The sequence below is a fragment of the Caretta caretta genome, chromosome 1 (assembly GCF_965140235.1).
Source record: "Caretta caretta isolate rCarCar2 chromosome 1, rCarCar1.hap1, whole genome shotgun sequence".
Lineage (NCBI taxonomy): Eukaryota > Metazoa > Chordata > Testudines > Cheloniidae > Caretta > Caretta caretta.
Genome location: NC_134206.1, coordinates 97179155 through 97200918, shown reverse-complemented (window position 1 = coordinate 97200918; position 21764 = coordinate 97179155). Strand labels below are relative to the sequence as shown.

At 39.1% G+C, this 21764-nt stretch overlaps 1 protein-coding gene across 3 annotated transcripts in view; it reads left to right on the top strand.

Annotated features, from left to right (window-relative positions):
* ABCC4 (ATP binding cassette subfamily C member 4 (PEL blood group)) overlaps nucleotides 1-21764 on the top strand; it is a 205787-nt gene that overhangs the window by 140616 nt on the left and 43407 nt on the right. For all 3 annotated transcript variants that reach the window (XM_048853377.2, XM_048853385.2, XM_075129321.1), the window contains exons 23-28: nucleotides 1632-1742; nucleotides 3134-3234; nucleotides 5183-5374; nucleotides 12771-12926; nucleotides 20067-20156; nucleotides 20603-20775. In XM_048853377.2, the coding sequence (XP_048709334.1) occupies nucleotides 1632-1742; nucleotides 3134-3234; nucleotides 5183-5374; nucleotides 12771-12926; nucleotides 20067-20156; nucleotides 20603-20775 (823 nt within the window). The remainder of the gene's footprint in view (nucleotides 1-1631; nucleotides 1743-3133; nucleotides 3235-5182; nucleotides 5375-12770; nucleotides 12927-20066; nucleotides 20157-20602; nucleotides 20776-21764) is intronic.

Sequence of the window (21764 nt, the reverse complement as noted above, 5' to 3'; positions counted from 1 at the left end):
CAAGGCTGTAGCGTGTACACTGACATAATTAGGTCAATGTAAGCTGCCTTACATTGACCTGATTGTGTAGTGTAGACCAATCCTAAAACTGTACAAAAATATTTAATGTAAATTATCCTTTGGAAAAATATAAAAATCTGTTAATCTCTTATCTTTTTTGTCTGAGCAACTTTAAGAGCTCCTGTCTGTGTTAATACTGTAGGTTAGTTTTTATTAAAGTCTACTTGGCTGCAATATGAATATTCTGTATGCAAAAGTAATCTGAATTATGTTTGTACTAAGTATTCTATACTAGTTTGCCTTCTTTTTTTTTTTTAATTGATAGAGTCATAGAGTTTCAGGCAAGAAGAGACCATTTTATCATCTAACCTGACTTCCTGTATTTTACAGACCATTACATTTCACCTAGCTACCCCTGTACTGAGTCAAGAGGCTTGTGTTTGGCTAAAGTATATCCCCAGAAAGTCATCCAGTCTTGACCTGAAGTATTTGTCTCACTTCGGCTTTCAACCATTAGTTGTTATGTCTTTCTCTACTAGAATAAAGAGCCATGTAGTATGTGATATTTTCTCCCCATGCAGGTACTTATACAGTGTAATCAAGTCACTTCTCAATCTTCTTTTTGATAAACTAAACAGATTGACCTCTCTAAGTCTCTTGCTGCAAGGCATTTTCTTCAAATAACTCAACTCCAAATAATTTGTGACTTTTTTCTGCACCTCCAGTTTTTTTTATATATTTTGAAAATGTGGCCACCTGAACTGTACATAGTATTCAGTATCAGTCTCCACAGTGCCTTATACACAAAAGTAAAATTGCCTCCCTATTTCTACTTACTACTGCCCTGCTTATACATCTAACGAGCGCAATAGCCCTTTGTATCACAGCATCGCACTGAAAGTTCATGATAAGTTGCTTGACCAGTATGACACCTAAATCCTTTTCAGAGTCACTGTTTTCCAGAACACAGGTCCCCAGTCTGTAGGTATGGCCTTTTTCCAAGACATGTAACTTTGAATTTGGCTATATGAAAATACATTTTATATGAACAGGCCCAGATTACAAAGCGATATAGAATTCTATCTGATGCCTATTTGACTTCTGTTATTGGCCCTAACTTTGAATACTTGAATTTTCATCATACAGATTATGCTGCATTCTTCTGTGATTTATATCATATAACCTCCACTGTCCAGTAATACTCAATTCTCTGAAGCATATTGGGATATACTTTATCTAAATGTTATATGAAAGAAAATTGCAATGGTATTTTACATAGCATACTAGGCATCTGATCCAAAGTCCATTGAAGTCAATGAGAGTCTTTTTGTTGGCTTCAGTGGGCTATGAATCAGGCCCTAGCATCTTTTATTTCTATTCCAACTCCTATTTGATATACTAGTGTCAGCTGTGTTAAACGGTGTGAAAACCTGAAAACTGGCCAGCACTAGCTAGGAAAATAGGACATCATCATCAACACATGCAAACACTCTCCAAGACAATGGTATTTTTGCAGCTTATGGAATTAGTCCATGCTAATGTTATATTACTGTCTTATGGGAGTCCTTATAGAACTTATTTTTTCCCCAATAACTTATTGTTCTTATTATGACTTTTAAAAAACTCTTTAGAGGCTTGGTTTCTGTTTTTGACTACCTCCCGATGGTTTGCTGTGCGGCTGGATGCCATCTGTGCCATCTTTGTTATAGTGGTTGCCTTTGGTTCCCTGCTTCTCGCAAAGAGTAAGTACAGATGCTAGGAATGTTAATGCTATAATTACAATATATAGCAATACCTTATTCTTTTTCAGAATTTACTTTCTCTAATTGTTTATGGATTGCAGTTACGTAAAATGTTTCTTTCTAGATCCTGGTCTGTCCCTCTGTCCAAGACATTCCTGTAAGTACTGGAGACCGTTCAGACTTCTCTGGACTCAAGGGATTGGCCATGAACCTAACAACCTTTCTCCAGATTATCTCCCCACAGTGTTGCAGGCAAGCTTGCAATTCTACAATCTTGCCTTTACTGTTGAAATACTAGCTTTTAAAGCTGTCTTTGGGACAACAACATTTGTTTCCCTTCTTGTCACGGCAGACTAGGCAAAACAAAGCAGGCTGAACATTCAAGGATTCAGCTCAAATGTCTTGGATTCAGGGAGAGCCCAATCCCAGAAAGGGAGATTGCATTATAAGAAATTTTATATTCATTGTCATTCTGATGCTGTTGTTTTATATGATCATCCTAGGATGTAATTATGGTAGATGTTCTAAAACTAGATAGTCTTCTAAAATACAAAGGAAGTAATTATCTTGGACATGAAATTTGCGTGCTAGTTTGCTGTTCTTTGTTTCCTTTATTTTTCCTTTAGATAAATTATATATAGACCTATATACATGGCATTATAGAGGAGATTTCCAACTAGGTTTCAAGTTACTAGACTTGAAGACAAATCAAAACACTGGGTTTAATTTGTCTCTCCAATCAGTATAAGGAGCAGCTTTTGTGAAGTCAATGGAGTTATGCTGATATAAAATGGCTATAGTGAGAGGAGAATCGGATCCCATATTAGGACCAAATCCTGTTTAGTTTATTCACAAGAGCTGACTCGCTGAGTTTAATGAGTCTGTCCATATGAGTAGGGTGAGCAGAAGTTTGCCCTTCAAAAGCATCTTGTCTGCTCTTACAGTGCTTTGCACCCATTTATACCAGTACATAGTTTGTGTAAATGCTAGCAATGTGTTTTAGTAGCATTTTATGCTCACCATGCACAGGTTTAGGGGCCTGATCCAACTCCCTTTGAAATTAATTGAAAGATTCTCAATTGCTTAACTGACTAGCGATGACCCTAAGCTTGTGCTTAAGAGATTAGTTGATTCTGGGCTTTTTTTTTTTTTTTTTTTTAAGACAAGGTTCCTTGCAGTGGAGAACCAGGACCTTATTGTCAAACACAAATATAGTTTTAGAAAGCTTACAAAAGTAATGTGACAAGATAGACTTTTTCCACAGAGCTACTATTTAAACTGGTGTGACCGAGAGCCAGCTACCACTTCAGTGGCATATTAGATTGAAGGAAGAGTTAAGCAGAGTTTTGTGTAATTATATAGATGTGATTTTTCTCCTCCTCGCCCTACAGCTCTGGATGCAGGACAGGTTGGCTTGGCATTGTCCTATGCAATCACGCTCATGGGAATGTTCCAGTGGGGAGTTAGGCAAAGTGCTGAAGTTGAAAATCTGGTAATATTAATTTCTCAACTTCGTATTTTTCACATCTCTTTGCTGTTCAGTGACATGAAATACATTAGAAGTGTTATCTTTGCATTAATGGAATTTTAAAGACCCTGTTATTTCTATCTAAAGCCTTAGACCCTGTTAATTTGTGTAAAGGTAACAAATATTTAAGATGTATTAAATCTTTATTCAAGTCATACTACATAAGGTCGGCATAAATTTCCAAATACATTTTTGCATATGGTAGAACATCAATTTACACTATTTACTAAGATGCTGTTTGTTGCATATTAATTTTTTTAAATTAATGAGTAAGCAACCACAATAAAAAAATACAACATCAAAAATCTACTTATTCATTTGTGTTGACAGTTTTGGTTTACTTGTAATTATTTATGATGAGTCACCGTAACATTCTGGTAAATACACCTTGTACACTACATAAAGAATAACAAAGGCTTATTTAGTGTTAAACTGTACTACAACACTCCTGCTAATAATAATTTTGTATTTAGCATTTATGCTGTATAGCTTATTGCATTTTCAAAGCATGTTGCAGGCAAGAATTAACCAATACTTATAAATCTTTTTGGAGAAGTGGGGAGAGACTGCGAAGCTTTTTGTCTGAATTATCAGGTTGTGGATTAATGAAGTTCAAATGTGTGAGGCTCTCCTGTGGGGGTGAATTACTCTGTGGGAGGTGAAGATTCAGAGGTATTCAGAACAAGATTCAGAACAAGACATACCATTTACTAGGCTGACACTAGTGTAGAATGTGGAGTACTTCGTGGAGCTATTGTAAATGACTTCCTTTTTCCATGACTCACAAGAATCCGAGGTTTTGTGGTTTTGTCCTACTTAACTCTCCTTCACTAGTAATTTTTTCTTACTTCATTCTGTCTCTCATGTGTTTCCAACTGAGGAGGAGAGGTCCAGAATGGAGAACTTGCTACTGCATTGTTCACTTTCTGGGACTGACTCCCTCCCCAGATCCACTGCTGTCAAGATAAGTCTTTGGGTATTGTTATGATGGTCTCTTCATGGTTCATATATGAAGTTAACAAAGCTGAGTAAGGTGAAATATAATCTGTTAAGAAAAGTTTAGTTTTTTCTTACAGTTTTTGATGTAATAATCTGTTGCGGGGATGAAAGGGGTGGGGGGAAACGGTACCCCATGGCCAAAACTGAACTGCCTCCCATATTTGCAAGAAGAGAGAGGCAGCCCAAATGTCTCAAATTTGGGGAGAGGTTAGTTCCGTTAGTTAGTCTTTTCCATTTAGAATCCCATAAAATCTCAGTTAACAATAGATCTTGCTGCCTCTTTCATATTTGTATGTCCATGGATATGAAAAAAAATTCTGCTAGCTATCTAGCCAATACTGTAGTAACTAGTATACTGATTTGGCTCTACCGCTGAATTATAGATATTCATTCCAAGCACATAGTAACCTTAGCCAGAGCTGCAAGGGACAAGCTCATTGGTGAAACCCCAGAGATGGTGGTGGCTCAGAACACACAAAAATGATAAACTTATCAGTGGTATTATTAATAGGCTGGATCTTCCTGTAGCTCAGATATAAGTCAGATCTTTAGTATTACTCCCATGGAGGCCCAGCAGAAAGACAACCTATCATGTAGAAAATAAGGCTCCAGTCCTGCAAAGCACTTAAGCATGTGAGTAATGCCATTGACCTCAAATTAATGCTTACATTGACTCAATTAACATGCTTTAAAATTAAGTACATACTTAAATGTTATGCTGGATCAGGACCTATATTAGGAGGTAAGACTTGCATTTCTGTCTAATAAAAATAGGACAGTACCACGATTCATCCTCTCTCTCTCTCTCATATGATTGAAAGAAAATTTCTCCTGTTATTTTGTAGCTTTTTTTATAATCAGAATGTTACCCAAAATATAAAAGAGTTTCATTGCTTGTGTGACTTTTTTCCAGATGATCTCAGTAGAAAGAGTAATGGAATACACAGAACTTGAAAAGGAAGCTCCTTGGGAGTCCAACAAACATCCACCAGCTGAATGGCCAAGCCAAGGAGTGATAGCCTTTGAAAATGTTAACTTCACTTATAGCTTAGATGGACCCTTGGTGTTGAGGCACTTGTCTGTTCTAATTAAATCAAAAGAAAAGGTATGCATTGCATGCTTATTTCAGATATACACAACATTTTCATTAAGGAGGTAATACCTTATGGTCTTTTTTTCCAACTCTATACAGTGCTATAAAATGTACCAGGGGTGGCCAAACTGTGGCTTGTGAGAGGTATGCATCTCTTTTATAGTTAAAGTGCAGCTTGTGGAGTCTCCTATACCCCCCCATTCTCCACCTACCAGACTGAGGCATAAAGCTCAGGGCTTCTGCCCTGTGGTGGGGTTAGGGGCTTCTGCCAGAGATGACTGGTGCCTGCTGAGAGTGGGGGGTACAATTTAAACAGTTTGAGTTGCACCTCCAGGTACGCCTCCTGCCCCCTTACCCTCAGCGGCCCCTCCCTGCATCTCCCTGGTGTTAGCTCCACATGAAGAGCCAGCAGCAAGCAGCTGGGAGCTTCAGGGAGGGGCTGCTGCTTTAGCTCTGCAGGAAGCAGCAAAAGCAGCAGCTCTCCCTGCTGCTCCCAGTTGCTTGCCACTGCCTCTCCACATGGCCTCAACTTCCAGCTTGCCAGCTCCAGGAACTGACCGAGTGAGGGCCAGCAAACCCTAGCAAAAATCGGGGGGGCACGTGATCCCATGAGACCCTCCATGCATCACTTCTGACTTCTGCCCAGCAAGAAGGGGGCCCCAAGCCCTGGCAGGCACTTCCCACAGGGCTGAAGCCCCAAGACCCCCGACCCTGCCAGGTTGAAGCCCTGAGTTCCAGCAGGCGCACCCCAGCTCTCAAACTTCTGAAGATTCTCGTATGTAGCTCAGAGGGTCAGTAAGTTTGGCCACCCCTGAAATATACTGTCTTTAGAAAATGAGGCCTGTCTTTAAAAAAATAAAAATAAAGTAATTATATTACTTATATTTATTAAAGGATAAAGTATGTTTACTTACAATAAGTTATGCAGTGATGTTTGGTAATATGCATGGTTATGAGTAAATAACCTACTTAAGAACCTATGAAACTAGGGACTTTGTGATTGCCTATTGCATAAACTCCAAAAACAAAATGCACTTAGATTGTATGCTCTTCAGGGCAGGGACTTTTTCTTGGTTATAGGTTTGTAAAGTGCCTATCCCAGTAGGGCTTGGGCCTTTATGTGCTACATAATGCAAATAATTATAAGAAAACAAATGCAGGCCTTGATCCTGTGACTGGATCCATGTGGGCAGATCAGAATCCTTGTGCATGTGCAGAGCCTTGGTGACTTCAGTGGGACTCAGCCCAGGCATATGGATCCTCTTGCACGATCATGACTTTTATTTCAAAATGCAACTAAGGTCACTAAGAGAAAACAACATGCATGCCAGATGTTGTTTACAAAGTCCAGAATTTAAAAGCAAGGAAATGAATAATTAAGGGTATGCTAAACTGTTAGCCACCTTATGAACACATTACTCTTATTAACTACAAATAAATGCTTATTTTGGGACAATCACACTTTGCTTGAGAGCATCTTCTGTCTCTGCCACTGAGAAGACAAAGCTGCTCTGATGATTCCAACGGTTTGTATCCATTAGGGAGAAAAAGGGTCAAGGACGGATTGAGTTTAACTAACTTGTGTTAGCTAACTGCATGTAACCTTTTCCCTAGTTTAGATGCAGGTTTATTATCTTTTCCATCAGCATGGGTCTTGAGAAAGAAATTATTAGGAAGCTAAGTATGGATGAGAAAGAGGGGAGACAAGTAGAGCCGTACAAAGGGACACTGAGGATCCACTAAGGGAAACACAAAAGGGGTAGGGAGGGGCAACACAAAGGGTGGACAGTGACCATAAAAAATAAAGGAGGGTGTATGCACACACACATAATCCCAGGATAGGGGAGAAGGAGAGAAAAGGCTGGGGAGTCGATTGCATAATTTTAGGATTATGATTTAGCACATGATTTTATTTCAGATCTCCCCCGGGGGATTGGCTCAATTCTGTACAATCATTGCCCTTGTTTAATTTGTGACACACACTTTCATTCAGCCCCCACCTCCATTTCATTCCTCAAGTGAATCATTTTAGTAACAAGTATGTTTCAAGAATTCAGCCCTTCTGTCCGGTACAAAGATGATTTCACAGAGAAAGGTAAGTGGGAGTTGAGGGCAAGGAGTTTACAAAGTGTAGCAAAAACGCTGTTTTTCTTCTCTGTACTTTTCTTGCCTTTGGGCCAGCTCTGTAGCAGTTATAATAAGCCACTCTAGTGTAATAGTGAATAAGAAGATGTAAATTTCATGGTGAGAAACAGACATAAAATAAAAGAACCGAAATAAGAGAGGTACCCAGACAGTGGCGAAATGCTTGTTGTTTTTTTTGACCTGCGTGATTGTGCTGTGGGTTTGTCATCCTAAAGTAAGTTTGTCCAGTCTAAAGCTCTTGCAGCTCTGAAGAGAGATTGGTTTCCTTTTTAGAAGCTACTGTTTTTGATAATGTATCACATGGTGTGACAGTAGGCCATCATCAATATAATGTGTAAAATAATAGGTTTCCAAGTATCTGCCCCTGTTCACTGGATTTTAGTAAGAGGGAAGCATTTCTTGAAAATCTGGAAGTTGCTAACAGTTCAGGCCATGTCCATGCTACAGGAGTTACCGTGGTACAGCTATGGCACTAAAGCTATGCTGCTGTAATCCCATAGTGTAGACGCAGGTGACCGTGATGGAAGGGGTTTTTCCGTCACTGTAGGAATCCCATCTCCCTGAGCGATGGTAGCTAGGTCAATGAAAGCATTCTTCTGTCAGCCTAGCTGCCTCTACAATGGGGGTTAGGTTGACATAGCTATGATGCACAGGATTTTTCAGTCCACCTGGCTTAAGGTTTAAATATAGACTAGGCCAAAGTATTTTCTTACTGTCCTCTAAGGCCTCAAACAACACTTAGCACCTAACGTAGATGAAGACTATGTCTACACTATGGAAGCTTCTTGGAGCAGCTGGTCCTGGGACCCACAAGAGGAGAGGCAATTCTTGATTTAGTCCTAAAGGGAGCGCAGATCTGATCCAAGAGGTGAATATAGCTGAACTGCTTGGTAATACTGACCATAACATAATAAAATTTAACATCCCTGTGGTGGGGAAAACACCAAAGCAGCCCACCACTGTAGCATTTTATTTCAGAAAGGGGAACTAGACAAAAGTGAGGAAGTTAGTTAAACAGAAATTAAAAGGTACAGTGCCAAAAGTGAAATCCCTGCAAGCTCCTTCAGCAGGAGTGGGGCTGAAGCCTCGAGCCCTGGCAGGTGCCTCCCACGGGGCTGAAGCCCTGAGACCCCCATCCCTGCAGGGCAGAAGGCCCTAGCCCCATGGTTCTTAACCTATTTACCATCGTGGGCCTCATTTACAGCTCTCTATGTGTTATGTGGGCTGCATCCACACAATATATATATTATTTGTATGGCCCTGAGAATGTCACATGGTCTGTAGCTGTGTGCTGATTGGGCCGCAAGCAGCTCATGGGCCACAGGTTGAGAACCACTGCTCTAGCCCCACCACCACCGTGCTGCGGGGCTGAAGGCCTGAGCCCTGGCAGGCATGCCCCATGGGGCTGATGCCCCAGCAGGTAAGCCCCACCACCCTGCTGTGAGGCTGATGCCCCGAGCCCCGACAGGTGCACCTGGCTCTTGAACTTCTGAAGATTATCATATGCGTCTCAGAGTGTCAGTAAGTTTGGCCATAGAGGATAGACCCATCAGTGGCTGTTATCCAAGATGGTCAGGGACACAATCCCGTGCTCTGGATGTCTCTAAATCTCTGACTTCCAGAATCTGGGACTGGATGATAGGGGTTGGATGCCCTGTTCTGTTAATTCCTCTGAAGCACCTGGTATTAGCCACTTTCAGATGACAGGATACTGGGCTCGATGGACCATTGGTCTGACCCAGTATGGCCGTTCTTATGTTTTTATGGTATAAGTTTTAAAGGTAGATCAGGCCAAAAATAGTGGTGGCTTTTAAACACAAGTCAACTGTCTTTGTCAAAGCTAGATGGTAAGTGGTGTTTAAAAACACATTAACACATGTCAGTTCATACAGTTGCTAAACATAAGTTATTTTCTTTGTCTGGATGACCTAAATTTGAGTTATGTGTTTAGTAATCAGGAACCCAATTCTGCTGACAGACCCTTTTGTGTATGCAGGTAGCCATTGGCTTCAGTGGGACTGCACAAGGGCCTGCCTGCCTGGTTTTGCAGGACAGATTTGATTATGATCTGTATATGGAAAAATAATGTGCCTTTTGAATAACATGATTTATAAAAGGGAATAAAATTCTGTTTACTGAGAGCCAGTTCAAATTCATGTTGATTTTAGCAGAGTGTAGTCAATTTAGAGAAATCCATTTGTATTTTTGGTCAAACACTGAAAAATGCAATGTTTTCATTTGATGCCTGCCTGAAAGAGAGATATTGACAATATACAAGCAGCTGCATTTTTATTTTAAGAGTTACTTTATTTTTGATAATGTTTTCCTTCATGTTGTTAATATAATAGTGTATATCACTAAGGTTTTCAAAAGAAATGCTTTTTAACTCTTTCTTCTTTAAAACACTTTATGTGTGTTCTCCATTTAGCTTTTTCTTTCTGATTTATCTTTTTGAAGGAAGAGGAGCTTTAGTAGAGGTTCTTCAGAAATATTTCTCATTTCAGTTTTTTTTCCTTTTACTTTTATACCATTCCTTTAAACAGATTTGCTAAAACTATGCTGTGTTTTAGGTAACAGTAATATAATGATTAGCACTTACATAGTACTTCGTGATTGTACACACCTACGAGAATCAGTTATTCAATAAAATCATATAATTGGAAAATTTAGAGGTAGAAAAGACCTTTTAGGTTATCCAGTCCATCTTCCAAGTTGCTTCTTCCAGTATATTTTCTTGTGCTTAGTCTAGGGTGTTTTGTTTCTTTTAAATGCAGGTTCTGCCATTTTGCTTGGGAGCCTGTTCCATAGCTTAATTTCTCTGTTACAAATTTTTTCCTGAAATTCACCTTAAGTTTTCCTTTCCTTAATATCATTTCAGTATCTCTGTGTATCACACTACATAATTGCCCTCTTTTGTTTGGTGTTTGTACTTTTCAAATATTCTTCTGTTGTCATGTGCCCTCTTAATTACTTAGCTATGCTACACTGTACATCAGTGATTCTTAACCTTTTCAGACTACTGTATCCCTTTTACAAGTTTGATTTGTCTTGCGTGTACCCCAAGTTTCACCTCACTTAAAAATGACATGCTTTCAAAATCAGACATAAAAATACAGAAGTGTCACAGCACACTATTACTGAAAAATTGCTTACTTTCTCATTTTTACCATATAATTATAAAATAAATCAATTGGGATACAAATATTGTACTTACATTTTAGTGTATAGTGTATATAGAGCAGTATAAACAAGGCATTGTATGAAATTTTAGTTTGTACTGACTTCGCTAGTGCTTTTTATGTAGCCTTTTGTAAAACTAGGCAAATATCTAGATGAGCTGATGTACCCCGTGGAAGACCTCTCCCTACCCCTGGTTGAGAACCACTGCTGTGCATATTTAACTCTTTTATCTTTCCTCATAAATCAGTATCTCCAAACCATGATAATTTTTCTTGCTTATCTCTGAAATCCCTCCAGTGTTTGCCAATATCTCTCTGGAAATGTGGTGCCTTGAACTGAATGCAATATATACATAGAACCTCAGAGTTACGAACACTTTGAGAATGGAGGTTGTTCATAACTCTGACTTGTTCGTAACTCTGAACAAAATGTTATGGTTGTTCTTTCAAAAGTTTACAACTGAACGTTGACTTAATATAGCTTTGAAACTTTACTATGCAGAAGAAAAATGGTGCTTTTAACCATCTTAATTTAAATGAAACAAGCACAGAAACTGTTTCCTGGCTTTGTCAAATCTTTTTTTTTAAACTTTCCCTTTATTGTTTTTAGTAGTTTATGTTTAACACAGTACTGTACTGTACGGTATTTGCTTTTTTATTTTTTGGCTCCGCTGCCTCATTGTGTACTTCTGATTCCAATTGAGGTGTGTGTTGACTGGTCAGTTTGTAACTCTGGTGATCATAACTCTGAGGTTCTACTGTAAGAGGTTCTGGCAGAGCAGCTCTATATAGAGAGTTATCCTAAGCAGTGCTCTGTGAGACAGTTGATTGGGTGTACATTCCGTTTTTCTAAGTAATCCCTTAGCTGGTTCTTCTGAAGACAGGTTTTTTGCAGAAAGGAGTTCACTAGCTGAGTCATATTTAGTCAGCATTAATTTTGCCCCTTTCTTCATTTATTAATAGATATACTATCTCCCTACGTATTTTTTTCATTTGATATATTTGTAAAAGATTTTTTAGTTCCATACCATTAGGCTTCTTAGCATTTCCTTATTTTGCATTTTTCCTGCATTTTCTGTGAAAGCCTTACTGACTGAATGTGTTAGTTGTGTTGCTTCTCCATTTTTTTTTTCTGTTGTCAGTATGGTTTTTTTAATCCTCTGGTTTTTCAATGGCTCCTTGTGGAGTCATATTGGCAGATTTTCTTTTTGTGAATTCCTGTTTTCTGAGAGGATTTTTAGACTGTGTTGTGCCTTATAGTGTCTTCTAGGATTGGTCGGCCTTCTTCCACTTATTGTACTTAACTAGATTTCTTAATTCCCTCAAATGTCCTTCTTTGAGATCCCTGGTTATGAGAGATGTGGCTCTGGTATTCAGAGCTTTGAGAAAAGCAGCATATCTGTCCCCTGCAGTGATCTGAACTTTGAAAGCTAGGCTATCAAAGGAATCCACTGCCCCAGCCAGCATTAGTTTCTTCTTTACTGCAGCTCCTTATGGCAAACATTAGGACCATCTCTCCATGCCCTTTGCTCAGATACTTTTTGTAGCTCTATTGTTAGTTTTGACTTTGTTATGGCTCCTCACTGAGTTACATACTATTCAGCTTGAGTGAGGTCATCAGAATCTGACTCAGAATTGTCTCAAGTGCAGTTAGTAATGCTTGTTTAATACTAATAATGTCCATAGGCAGATCTCAAAGTGCTTTACGAAGGAGTGTTAGTGTCATTGTTCCCTTTTTACAGATAGAGAAATTGAGGCACAGGGAAGTGACATGATTAGTGCAAGGTCACCCAATAGGCTAATGGCAGAGCTGGAAATGGAACGTAGGACTCCTAAGTACCAGTTCAGTGCTCCATCCACTGGCCACATTGCCTCTCATTTAGGCATTCCGCAACTCATATTAAGGGAGGCATTTTGTTAAGAAAACATTCATTTCACTTTTGAATGAGATGATCTAGAAAATTCTTAAAGCTTCAAATCCTATCCAACTGCAGGGTGTTGTTCTTCTTAGCGTTTACCTTAAAAAAAAAAAAGAAAGAAAGAAAGAAATAATTTTAATCATACTGGCTTGGTTGGTTTTGCAGGTTGGAATTGTGGGAAGAACAGGAGCTGGAAAGAGCTCTTTGATAGCAGCTCTCTTTCGGTTGGCTGAACCCAAAGGACGAATTTGGATTGATAAGTACTTAACATCAGAACTAGGACTTCATGACTTGCGAAAGAAAATTTCAATCATACCTCAGGTATGAAGCTGACTTTGTCTGCCACATCTATTTTCATTTTAGGGCTGTAACATTTCAAAAACTCTGTCAAGATCATTTTTATAATCATTTTTTCTTTTTCTGCTTTCTGTTTGCAGTATTCTTAGGTCCCAGAATTTCATCCTTGTCTGTTTTGCAAATATTAGTTCCCCTGTTCCCCCACTGTAACCTGAGAATGGAGCTGAAATAATCACGGCTTTTTTTAACAACTTCATTATCTATGGATTCCTGTCATGTCAACCAATTATTTTGTGTGTGCATCAGTGATATCAATATCAGCACAATTCTAGAAAGAGTTTGAATTAAGTTTCTGGCTAACTGCTGCTGAAGAGGCAGCACAGAGCATAAAACATTTGCTAAAAATACTAGTGGCTATTGTTTTCCATAATATCTCTGGAATGGACTACTAAATTGAAAACAAGAGCCTATATATTTCGTATCCAAATGATTCAGTCTGAAAGTAGGGCAAATTTTGAGGCCATATGTCTTAATCATTTAAATTGGTCCATTCTTGTGGACAAGTTCTTCAAGAACTGGTAAGAGACAATAACTGAGATTGTGCTTCTGTGTAATCTGATGTATCTGAAAGAATTTGAATAAGATCACATTATTTCCTACAGAGTGCCTCTTCCATAACGTATAGGATCAGCCCTTTGGGTCTGACTCTTTCCTCTTCTCTGTCCTCTTTGTGCTGCTCTGACAGGAGTGTAGGGGAGTGCAAGCAGTATGCCACCCTCCCCACCAGGAGAAAGTTGCAGAGAAGGCATGTCAGGGTATGTTGCACTCCAGCAACATCGGGCATATGATCCCTTAGGGACTGTTGCCAGCTGTGCAACCTGCACCAGGGCAGAAGCTGGGGAGAGAATCACAGACCTCCACTGGCTTCCCTGATACCCATCTCCCACCCCTCAGCTGGACTACATGGAAAGTGGTGCAGCAGAGAATATGTGTGTGTGTGTGTGTAGGATTTTATTATTATTCTCTTTTTTTTTAAAGAAAAAAAGCAAAGAAAGAAACCCTGCTCTCCCCTCTCAAACACATACATGCTCCTGAAAGCTAGATTTATTTAGCAGTATGTGATTTTTGGTTTTTCATGTATTTGAATTAAATTCTGAGTGAAAATTAAACACTTTTTTTTGCATTGATACTTTAGGCACCTAATTGACGTGAATGTTTGGAATGTTTTCTTATTGTACTGGCTATATCCGTAATATGATTTGGGTGTAAACACAAAAATTAATCATAAACAATATCAACGGCTAAACAAGACTTCACAACTAAACATCTGTTTGCCACTCAGCTCCTCTCTTCAACAACAGAGCCTTTCTAATTTTTAAGTCACTTTCTTCCTTCCCCCAGAAATGACCATACATTTCCTGCCAGCTAAAATGCCAGTCTGAAGAGATGCTATTTGCACTGCATCTTAAATATTACCAGGTTCTGGCTTTGGACTATCGAAGGGATCAAACTTCAAAGCTGAAAGCCTTCTCCCAGAAATGTCTTGTCTCTTCTCCCTGAAAAAATGAGTCTTGTTGCTGACCTCTAGAGCATTCTGCGTGTGGTATTGCATGGAAGTTTTTTTTTGAACCTCATCTGCAGAAGAGGTATAAAAAGGGGGAGTAATGGAAGAGATCACAAACTGGAAGATGGACAGTAGCAGCAAAACCAATTGTAGCCCAACAACAGCAGTTCTTACTGTAAATCACAAAGGAGAAACAAGCCAAAGCAGTGATCCACTAGCTGTGTTTCCTATATTCAGTAATCCAAGGACACCAGTTAAGCAGCCAGTGAGTACCAGCTCTTCTCTGTCCAAGATTGAACTGGATGATGACCCTGATGCCTACCTCTGAGTAGTGACCAATGTTGTTCAGTGAGGGCAGTTGTTCTAGGCCTTCAATTTATTAACAGAAGAGGCATAAGCCATGTGTTAGGTCCTGGCTGAGGATGATGCTACCAGCTACAAAGCCATAAAGTTGCCATCCTAGACCTGATGAGGGGCATTGGAAGAAAAGTACTTGTGGTGGTTCTGGAAGTACGCCTTTTCCTCTTCAGAGCAGCCACACACCTTTACCCTACAGCTGACTGAAACAGCAAGCTAGACATTGTTGCAGCAGAAGAGTTTGGTATGATCCACATCTCTTTGGATAGCTGGGCCTATGCAGGTCACCAGATTCCATGGGGACTCTGACCTATCCTCTGGCCATAATTCCCCTTTGCGGGGGAACATGGCTCTAGCAGCCATGACTATATGGTGCTCCCTCTGCAGTGCCCTATTCTTTTCCTGAAGGCATGTGCTTTGCAGGTAGCTCATCCTATTTGTTTGGGTGATGGGAGGAAACACTTGTTTAGACACCAGTGGAATTTGCTTAGTAGGTAGCATTTTAACTATTAATTTCCAGCTTTCATTCTGTTTTGTTTAATAACGTTGGATCCAGAGGCCTTTGACCATATTGGTGTCTGAATGTTTGTTGGTCCGTCAGCTGGATGAAGAAATCACGGTAGCACTTACTTAATGAACTGTTTTATATGTTTATATTCTGTTATCTCTCTTTTTAAAAACAACTGTGAATGTGATAAGAAGGTTAACAAACAATGGCTCTTTAATGCCTCTCCATCACCTGGCTTTCTTTTTTCTTTCTTGAGAATAGAAGCCAAACAGAAAGAGGTAGGTATGCTGTTACTAGCAAAGACATACAATTGGATTGCAGCCTCATGTGGGCCGTCTTTTGTTTCTGCATACTGGAGGCTTCATTAATGCACAGTGGAGCTACTCAGTGGAGTTAGTGACCTTTTTCTATCTAAAGAGGACTTTACATAGACTTAAATTCTTTCTCTTTTGTTTGTGCACAATGTTCTTTTCTCCTGAAAACGGATGATGATCAGTTCATTCAAGGGCTACAGGGTTTTGAGAACTTTAACCACAAATATTTCAGGTGATTTCCACATTTGGATATCTGATCCCAGGTGAACAAAATATAACTCTAGAGATGGAAAACTGCTGATCTAATGCTGTTCTACACCTTGAGCACTCATAATTAATTGTATATTTTATTCATGCAGAAGTTTCCTGACCTGGGCATAAAATTATTGTAATGAAGTAAAATGTTATTATTTTTATCTTGCTAGTTATATAGAAGGTTTTTGTCATGGTCCCCAGGGGTTTTCAGTATCTGAAGGTTAGCAGGTAGGGTTTCTCTTCCAGATAAAGAGAGGTTTGTTTTCTATTAAGTATATGCAAAGGTCTAAGACCAAGGAATGACTTTAACCATTTTGGAGAGTGGGGGAATAATTATACTACAATAGACATTTTGTACTATATTACTAATATTTGTATGAGTAATAAAAATAGCTACATAACATGGGGCAACAGTTTGTAGCTGCAATCCTCAGCATTTTCTTGGAAAACTATGTAGTCTAGCTGTAGGCGTTTGTAAAATATATCGGGTAGCATGCTAACTGAGTCACTCTCCAGAGAGTGAAGTTTTCTTAAATCTGAGTTTAAATATCTACTCATAGAAATAAAAATGTCCTTAGGTTTCTAATTGTTTGCTTGGATGGAGCTGTATGAAGGTTGTGTCTGTCTGTAAATATTATCTGTTACCCTGACTGCAAGCATTTCTACAACAATTATTCACAGGTTTGGCTTATTAACTTCCTCTCATAAAACAGGCTATTTTAAATACTAATCTGTGTCAGATATGATAATTAAAAATTATCCTTATCTACTGTTGCAATACATGTTTGATTTTAGGACCTCTTATAATAGTTATGAACATTTTTTAAATTCAATTTCTTATTTTGCCAACCTATAAAAATAGATTGAAACAGAAAATTATCTTAACAATACCTTCAGAACATCTCAAATAACTTATTAAAATGTGTATTGTTAAACAAATTACTTGCAGTGTTTTTTTTTTAAAGAAAAATGTTCCCTCAACCCTTCTATTAAACCCCTTTGCTCATTCAACAGGTTTTTATTGGTCCTGGTGCAACAAATACTTTCAAATACTTGGCACATAACAAGAAAATAAAAAGAAAACACATTATCTTCTTACATTTTTATTGTACCACATTCTGCCATCATCAATACCTTCATAATACTCCAGGAATGGCTTAAAAATTAACACATAATCATAAAAGGTTTAGGTCCAAATTCTACATGGGCTTTCTACACCCACATGCAGGTCCATGGACAGCAGTAGGGTTACATGGGGTCTTAATCAGGGCAGGATATAACCTTTAAGATGTGTGATGTTTTTAAAAAAATCATATCATATATAAACGTTTACTCTTTTTTTTTTAAAAAAAAATATAGATTTAAGAACCTCTGGTAACAAGTCAGATATTTCACAGTCCTCAACAGCATTGTGATGGTTTTTTGGGCTCAGATATCTTGTGTATAACACCAACAATTACTGACATCCTAACATTTCCTACAGTTCATGATTCTCAGACTGTGCCGTCTCTGCTTGAATATCAGTGGCATTCAGGGCTGTTAGTAGGGAATTCTGGGGCAAAATCATGTCCCTCTTGCTTTTTTTGACTTGAAGATCAGTTTGTGGCATTGGGCTAAAGCTTAGTGGTTCAGTGCTCTCCCACTTTTGTTGCCTTAACCTTTTGATTTCCTTCAGGGCCTTTGGGTAGGAACAAACTTATTTCCTGGTCTTTTCACTCTCTCATGCCTCTTCTCCCCTTCAGAGCAGCATGGAGATCTTTGCCTTCTGGGTCTTCCAGTGTAGTGCCCCCCTGACAGGTCCCTCTGCCTCTTCTCTTCATGGTAGAACTGTCCAGAAGACACCAACAAGAGACCAAGCAGCGTTCATCTAATGAGGCAGTTCTGTTTAGCAGCTCAGGAGAGCTTTGCCATGCCTGTCCACAGTTTGGACACTTGCTCTGCCTAGGGGAGAGGCTCTGAGTTGGACTAGTTTGAGAGGGTCTGCCTCCCATCAAGCCACAATATATTCCACACTGAGAGAGAGAACACAGAAAGAAAGGAATAACCTGATTGGCTCACAGGAGGAAGAGTCCAGGCACCCAATGCCTGCTCCAGGAGTAAATCTATCAAACCCAACCCCTCTCCAACCAGTAATAGTTCCACCTAGATGAGTCCTGCCACAAGTCTTTAAATAGGACACTTCTCATTAGGCAAGGGGCAGGCATCCCTTCCAGCTTCCCTTCCTCTCAAGATGAGGGCAGGGAATTTTAGAGGGATACCCTAGGCATTTCTTCTCTTGGATGAGGATCCAGAGGGTGACTACTTCTTTGCAAAAGCTGTCTCTATCCCAAGGAGCAAAAAGAGCACAGCTATCCCACCAGAGCCTTAACAGTGATTTTACACACCCACACAGTAAAAAAAGGAAGAATGAAAATCTAGCAGGTATGTGTCCCCGTCACAGGATTCCAGTCCCAGCTCATCAACTGATGAGGGCTGCTAGAACATGACAATCAAAACAAGATGGGGGAGGGGTATTGAACCCCATTTGCTCAGTAACTCCATAGGCAGAAAAGTGGGGTGGCCACAACTGAAACCCAAGAGCAGAAAGGTGATCAGTCCTCAGACTGCAGATCAGAGGCTGCCTATATATATAATGAATGAAGGAATAGGGACACTTTTACAAGGGAAAAATGTTTTAGAAAACAAGCTACAACATTTTAGTAAATTCAGGAACCAAAGATGTCATCACATTCCTGCCTGAGGTCTGTGCAGTGGTAGCAGCCCTAACCCAGGGTATGTTTAGTCCCTCCATAGAATAGACTAATAGTATATCTTGGCTGTCTTCAGAGGGAGCATTAGGATGCCAGCAGCAGATCTGAGGGATTCCTATTGCCCCAGCTGGGAGAATAGGCCATAATCCTCCTCCTTCTCACTCTTTGATTCCCTCCACTGGCTCATTGTATTTCACTGTATCAAATTCAAGCTTCTTAACCTCCCCTCAAGACTCTTTACAACTCTTCCTTCCTTAGTCATTTGCTCATTCTTATCACCCCCATACTCTGTGCTCTGCCAATTATGTCGTCCTTTAATGCCCATTTGTCTGCTTCTCCTACAAATATCTCCAGACTTTTTTCCACATTGTCTGTAACATGGAATTCCCTCCCTGAACTAATCCATACTTCTGCTGTGACACCTACAAGAAATCAGTCAGCCATGACTAGGTTAAAAAGAAAATTCAGATGATTTGGAACCATCATCTCAGGCATGTGTCTAGCCTGTGTAACTGCATGTTGTTTTCTTTGCCACCCTTGTCTCGCTATCCTGTTCTCTCCCTTGGTTTGTCACACTCAATGGGTTGAGTCTTGTTTGAAATTAGAGTGTAAACTCTCTGGGGCAGTGATTATGCCTTGCCATGTGTTTGCCTCGACGTGCCCAAATTCTCTCTTGGTGCTACTGAAGTACAAATATTAGTATTAACCATCATTGACAGATACATGTGTAGACGTAAATGTTGCAGAAAAGTTGTGAAATCTATTTATCTTTCAGATTCTTTAATGTTAAACTTGGAGAGTTTCTCCAAACTGAAATAAAACAAAAATCCCAACACCTTGTATTCTACCTCTTGAGCCACTTGAGTCTTCTCCTCTGTCTGTGCCTTATATAGTTAGGGAGCACAGTTTCAAAAGCACCCAAGTATCCTAGGAACGTTAGTGCGTTGAGTTGATCTTCTTGTTGTCGCTTGTTTCCGTGAACAGTGTCAGTGGATTTAATTGCCTAGCTTATAAATATACTATAAAGTGTTGTGGTGTCAAGAGTAGCACAGATAAGCCAGTTCAAGTACAGACAGAATAAATTGTTGGATATATATCGATTTTGTCAAAATACCTGTATTTGTTTCATCTGTTTTATTAAAATATCTTCATGCAGGCTTGTTATGCATTTATCTTATTTTTTTTCTTCCACATGCTCCTAATACACCTCTGAGTTTTCTTTTCTTTTATTACTTCTCTGATATAAAAAGAATCACAACTGTTTTTTCCCTTGTCTTGTACTAGGGATAATTTGTTGTTGTACTACATGTATGTACCATGCATGCTTCAACTCAGCTTTACTGTGTTTAAATTCTGTATTGCAGTACGAAAACTAAGTGTATATAAAGTAAAATGTAATGTTTCATTGGTTTGTAGGAGCCCATTCTGTTTACTGGAACGATGAGAAAAAACTTGGATCCTTTCAATGAATACACTGATGAAGAGCTGTGGAATGTCTTGGAAGAGGTAATTCCAAATATCTGATCATTTGTATCTAATGTTTACATATAAAATAACATTATTCATAGTGTTTATACATATTAGGTTTGAGCTGGTTTGTTGGATTACGTAAGGATATGGCCGACAGAAGAAAGGAAAACAATTGTGGGGTGTATAAATGTATATAAATGTCTCTGTATATAACATTGACCTGCTGGATCTTGCATTAATATTTTTTTTATCATTCGGGATGCAGGTTTGATATATTTTGATTAATTAAAAATAGATTTTTAAACAGTTTTAGACTTAACTCTAGAATTGAATTACATAGTGTATGTATATGAGTATGAAAGTTAAATCTTACATGCTTATTGTTGTGTAAAGCATAACAAAAAATAGGCAACCTAATCACAACAACCATATTTTGTTTAGAAGTGAGTTACTCATCTTACAGTACGTTGGCATACCTACAGGTTCAACTGAAGGAGGCTGTGGAAGAACTTCCTGATAAAATGGAGACACAGTTGGCAGAATCTGGATCTAATTTTAGCGTCGGTCAGAGACAGCTCGTGTGCCTTGCCAGGGCAATTCTCAAAAAAAATCAAATTCTGATTATTGACGAAGCAACAGCAAATGTGGACCCAAGGTAAAACACCAGAGGCCATAGTAAAATGAATTATCCTGTTTGTACATGGTTGGCGTACACAGAGGTGAACTGAAAAGCTTCGTATCTTGTGCAGCCCGTGCTGGGGTTTGTGTTCTCATGAACGCTGACGGCATCACTAATGCCTATTCAGAGCAGGCAAACCAAACACGGTATATAGCTTAAGGGGTTCGATCATGAAAGCTCCCCTGAATGCATCCTAAGAGGGGATAGATACAGGTTCTGTCTCTGGAAGGAGAAAAATATCCTTGATTTCTGTGTGTAAATTAACATTCAAAGCTATTTACCCTACAGCAGCCATGGATAAAAGACTCCTTTTGGAAATGCAGATCACAACTGTCAGGATAACCTCTTAGAGAGACAGAATGGATGAGGCAATATCTTTTATTGTACTAACTTCTGTTGGTGTCTCTCTAGTATCTTAGGACCGACACAGCTACACTGCAAACAAAAGATAAACTCTCGAAAGACTTCACAGAATGGAAAGATTCTTAGGCCACCACGATCCCACAAAGATGAGGGACCTCATGATGAAAAAGTTAGGCATAGTGTTGAGGTCTGTTGATCCAGGAAGGGTATCCTGTGCACATAGTGACAAAGACGAGCAAGGAAAAATGACTGTGACAAATAACAAATAATATTTATTAGTTTTCATTCCTTCCAAATGCTCGGGATGCTATTCAGTACACACAGTGGGTTACAGATAAAACCCATTAAATAGAGATCAAAATCCTAAGAGATCTTCAAATATCATAAGAACTACAAAATAAAGTAGTCTTTAAAGCTCTTTTGAACACTGGTGGGATTCACTAAAAGAGACCGTATTTTTTGAAAACTCTGCAAATATGCTGCATCAGTTTGAGCTGAACAGATAGTTCCACTAAACTATGATTTGAGAAAATCCAAGGACAATAAAACAGCAAGTCCTTCAAATAGGTGCATTTACTATTTTATACATCATCAAAGCAAAT